Source organism: Papaver somniferum, unplaced genomic scaffold (assembly GCF_003573695.1).
Source record: "Papaver somniferum cultivar HN1 unplaced genomic scaffold, ASM357369v1 unplaced-scaffold_6, whole genome shotgun sequence".
NCBI classification, from domain to species: Eukaryota; Viridiplantae; Streptophyta; class Magnoliopsida; order Ranunculales; family Papaveraceae; genus Papaver; species Papaver somniferum.
Genome location: NW_020648748.1, coordinates 103,175 through 108,153, shown reverse-complemented (window position 1 = coordinate 108,153; position 4,979 = coordinate 103,175). Strand labels below are relative to the sequence as shown.

General features: G+C 36.4%; 1 protein-coding gene across 1 annotated transcript; it reads right to left on the bottom strand.

Annotated features, from left to right (window-relative positions):
• Positions 1 to 445: 445 nt before the first annotated feature.
• LOC113343559 (protein UPSTREAM OF FLC-like) lies at positions 446 to 3,387 on the bottom strand. The gene is made up of 4 exons (XM_026587714.1): positions 2,998 to 3,387; positions 2,835 to 2,904; positions 1,788 to 2,747; positions 446 to 1,165 (listed from the first exon to the last, which is right to left on the bottom strand). Exons 1-4 carry the CDS (start codon positions 3,230 to 3,232, stop codon positions 916 to 918), a joined length of 1,515 nt encoding a protein of 504 aa, XP_026443499.1. The 5' UTR covers positions 3,233 to 3,387; the 3' UTR covers positions 446 to 915.
• Between the last annotated feature and the right edge of the window lie 1,592 nt (positions 3,388 to 4,979).

Here is a 4,979-nt window from a genome sequence, read left to right as displayed (position 1 = left end):
GTCGAGAAAATGGTTGCATAATTCGTTATGCGTCTGCAGAATGTGTTATGCATCTTTTTTGGTGGCTGCATAATGGTTATGTAGTCAGTTTTTGGCGCGGATTTTTACATATGTTATATCCAAGTTGCGTTGCCAATTATACCCCTGATGGATAACCCGTCATGCGGATGCATAATCCGTCATCATACATTTTTAATAATTTCATATAATTATGGGTGTCACGATACCTAAAATTAATTGTGGGCCTGAGAATGAGAATATTTTTTTTTGGGTCTCTACCTAAGTTCCCCTTAACAAAACGATTGGTGCATTCGTGGACCAACCTCATGCCTCAACGGCCCATGTTCATAAGATGGTTTTTCCACCAACAGTAATTCCAACACTGTTAAGTCCAGTTTTTTTCACTTGCTTCGTATTCTAGAAATATCCCATAGACATAAGTCAATAATACATACAGATATATAATATTTCATCACAAGAAATCCTACAGAGTAAAGTAAGTTAAAACAACAACGCAATTTCAGAGACTGCAGAGAGACAAACATATATAGAAAACACTCTAATATATATATTCTAACCCCAATGTCGCACCATTTCCCCAAGAGATCACAGTAAGTTGCTAGGTAACAACCCCAAATATTAAACTAAGCCTTAAAAAACAAAACCACCACCCAGCCTCTGGCTCTGCAACACACACCCATATTACCAACCCTAATTATGTCTGTCTCTACACTCCGTGCCGTATATTGCAAGGCAAATGCTTTGACTCAAAACACTAGACACACTGTGTGTGCACCTTGATTTTGCCAAACTTGCCTACTTACATTAATCTTCTTCTTCTATTTTTGGGTTTAACCAAAAATGGTGGGTTTTTACTTGAGTAGAGTTAGGATTTTTATGTGACCGTGCCATGGATTACTGAACTGATGATGATGAACCGCTACTATGTCTCTTGCTGCTGCTTCCGCCTCCACCGGTTCCCAAATGTAGATCATTGCTACTGCTACTTGGCGAGATAATGCTGTTGCTGGTGCTGCTTTTCATGCTAATGTTGCTGCTACTGCTACTTTGTTTCCTAATATGCATCGACATTTTTGGTTTCCTTGGGATGCATTTTGCTCTTACTCCATCTATTTCTTTATCTCTCAAAACCAACTTCGCGCTTCTGCAACATTAATCCAAATATTAATAAACTTAATTAAAAACTGTGTGCACAGTTTAACTAAAAACTGACATTTACGGCAAAGAAAATTGATAATTCCAAGTAATATTTTGCTAGAAATTTACTGAACAAAAAATACCAAAAATTACTCTCATAGCGAAATCTTAAACATGTCGTTAGGTTACGCATGTTAGCATGCTGTTGGACATAACTTCAAAGATGAACCTAAAAGTCAACCAATGCCATAAAACCATGAATGTTTGATAACCTTCATTCATGACCATCTAATCCTGAACAACGTATCTATCACCTCAGTGGCATTTTTCGTAAATAACTCCTAAACATCAACATCTAATCCTGAAATCGATGTGAAAAAGTAAAAGCAAAATCTAGCTAGTTGGCCAAAAACATTTGCAGTGATCAGTAAAAAGTATTTGCAGTAATCAGTAAAAGTAGTTGCAGTGATCAGTGATAGCTAGTATTTGCACTTGCAGTAAACAAAAACCAAAGTCAAAATTTTCAGCAGCTGTAAGTAATAAAAGTATTTGCAGGCATTCAGTGATAGTAATTGCAGTAAACAAAAGCTAAAGCCAAAATTTGCAGCAGCAGAAGTAGTAGGCCTTACCGATCAGCATTGTAAGAAGAAGATCTTTGTATAACAGAAAATTTTTCCTTCTTATTAGTTTCAATCAGACTCCCGCTGAAATACTCTTTATCTTCAAGCGTAATCTTCTCAAAACTAGGATTCTCCATTAAACAATCAACCACATTGGCCGGTGTCGACATCTGACTACTGCCGGAACCAGTCCCACGGGGTAATCTTGATTTATAATACGATATGAGCGAAAACCCGCCGCCGCCACCACCGTCTTGGTGCGACTTATCTGACGGTGCAATGGTTGATGTGGATGAAGTGGTGCACGATATAGTTCCGCAGGAGATTAGCTGCATTAGTACCGCCGACGCTTTGATTCTGCCGCTGTGTTTGTTCTGATCATTGGGTGATGATAGTTGGTCGGGGTTAGTACATTGCGAAATGCACCGGTGGGATTTGATTAGAGTTTCGAGTGTTTCAGGACTGGATGATGATGGTGGTGGTGATATCTCTTCTCTGGTTAATTCAGTTGTTTGATTTTGTTCTTCTTCGTATTCATCTTCTTCATTGATTCTGTTCGGACTAATCTTTTTGGGGTTCATGTCATCGACACTACTGATGCTTCTTCTGATTCGCCGTCGTTTATCATCCGTTTGTGTCGAAGCATCGGCTCCTTTCCCCGGTGACTGGATATTTGATTCCGGTTTATAAACTTTGTATTCGTTGAGATCAATCGAACTCCAAGACTGGTTTCTTCTTCTAACAATTACTGGAAAATCACATTCTTCTTCTTCCTCTTCAACTTCTGCTATACGTTTTTCCATGCATGAAGATGTTGATGAAGATGTTGTAATTGTTGCTGATTCGAAGTTGTTTAATGGCGGAGTATCAAGTAATTCTGATCCTTTTAGTACATATTCTTGGCCGTGTACTGGATATATGAAATCATTCTCTGATAAATCTTGCCATACAAATCCGTTCTTATAGCTCCTGAAAATCCAAATCCAAAAACACAATCAAAATCTAATTCACACAAATCATCAAATAATAGAACAATAAAAATTCAATAAAATCTACCTCTTTGATGACCATGAATACATAGTTTCCATGCCTTTTCCTCTCAACAGATTCAATCTATTGATAACATCTGCAAAAACAGAGCAAAAAAACAGAGTAAGAAACAGAGACTCTGAAATTCTCCATGAAATGAGAAATGGAGAAAAGGGGGTTCTTCCATTACCTCTAAGGAAAAGCCCATCATTAGAAGAAAGAGGAACTTCCATGAAATGAGGATGTTCAAGACTACCACTTCTACAGAGATAATAAACAACAGAAACTTTCCTCTCATAATGTGCTGGTTTAATTTCAGTCCATACTTTTCTTCTTTCAGGACTAGTTGTGTTATCTCTGTGATCTTTCCATTTCTTTGTAGTCATTTGAACTTCTGTTGTTCTTCCTCTTGATGTTACCGCCATTAATGGATGAAGAAGTTTTTGATGAGAAGTGAACAGAGAAGACAGTTTTAGGTGCAGAGAGGGGGAAGAGAGATGGGAATGTGGGATGTTTTATAAGGGGAGACTGATGATTGAGAAAAGAGAGGTGTGGACACGACGAAAGTTTCAAGAATGGAAGCGGCAGACACAGCAAGAAAACACAAGTATAATTTCTGAGACACCATCTCAGAGTCTCTGTACTTCTAGTTTTGTTTATTACTGTGACTTCTCTCTTTTTCAGTAACTGCTCCGTTAATTTTTATGAAAGTCTTTTTTTCAAACCGAGTTTGGTAAAAAGGAGCCGGTCAAATTTGGATGAGGGTTTTACTCTGTACGTTTGCATGGTGTGAATCTTGTGTAACTCAATACCATGCAGTAGTAAAATCAGTGGGTGATAATATCGTTGATCTTAGTGTAAAACTCGTCGATATCACAAGTCAGACTCTGCGTGACATTCTTTTACGACCAGAAAAATTCTTTACTTATCAAAAAATTAAAAAAACTCTTTACTCATCGATAATAAAAATCAGAACAAGTTGTCTATTCTAAGAATTTAAGCATGCTCCTAATGGGTTTATCATCATCCACGTCAGTCCAATAGTTTTTAGTTTACTGACACTTGATAATATTTCAAAAAAAGAAGAAAAAAACTAGAACAAGTTATTTATTATAAGAATTTACGTGTGTTGATAACCAGCTGATGGGTATGTCATCATCCACACCAATCTAGCTAGTAGGTTTTATTTATCTAACACTTACAAATATATACATTGGTTGACCGCCTTTGGATGAGCAACTGAATGGTGTGAATATAACATCATCTTCCAGAGTGTTTCAGAATCTACTATATAGTTGCTGATGGGAAGACATGTGAAAGCTAAGGAACTTCGTTGTAACATTAGTACAAATTTTGAAGGTAAGGTGAACACTTGCACAAAACTTCGAAGTTCCTCATTTTTATTAGTTTCTAGATTCGGTATGAGTGTATGACAAAAGAAGCAAATACATCAAAATTTTGTAATTGTAATGCCACCGAAAACACTTGGGAAAATGATGAACCAATAGTTATTGAATTATTTGTATATCGCAAACTGTATTAACCTTGTAAGAGCAAGTTTTATGGTGGAATCCAAATTATTCCAAGTGTGGAAAAATCATGGAATGTCAAGTCTAGTGGTTTCCAAGTTGTGGTTATCCACAGAATATCCAAGCAAGGTTCCACGGTTTCGTGGAATCCATCTGAACGTCAATAATAATATCGTTAAACACAATTAAGAATGAAGCTAAAAAAACGCAATTAAGAATTGTGTTTTTTTATCCGTAGATTTAAAATGAGTTGTTGAAATCTAACGGCTGAAAAAAAGCTCCATTGTTAATTGCATTTTTTTAGCTTCAATCTTAATTACGTTTTTTTAGCTCCATTAAGAATAACGTTTCTACTATTCCACCATTACACTTGCGATTCCATCCACAGTTCTAAGTGTTAAGTATCAAATTTACAATCTACGGTGCAATGATTCTTACTCTTTTTCGTTAAAAAAAACCATCGGTTAACTAAAGACTAAAGCCCGATTTGTGGCCTTTTATATGTTTGTGAATTTAACATGTGGATGTGATTGGATCCAAATCAATAGAAATTGATGTTGACGACCGTTTAGACTTTGCCATTTATTTTTTCACTGGTTTAGAGCCAGAAAAAAAAATGTGTTACTAATTACACAGTGAAGTA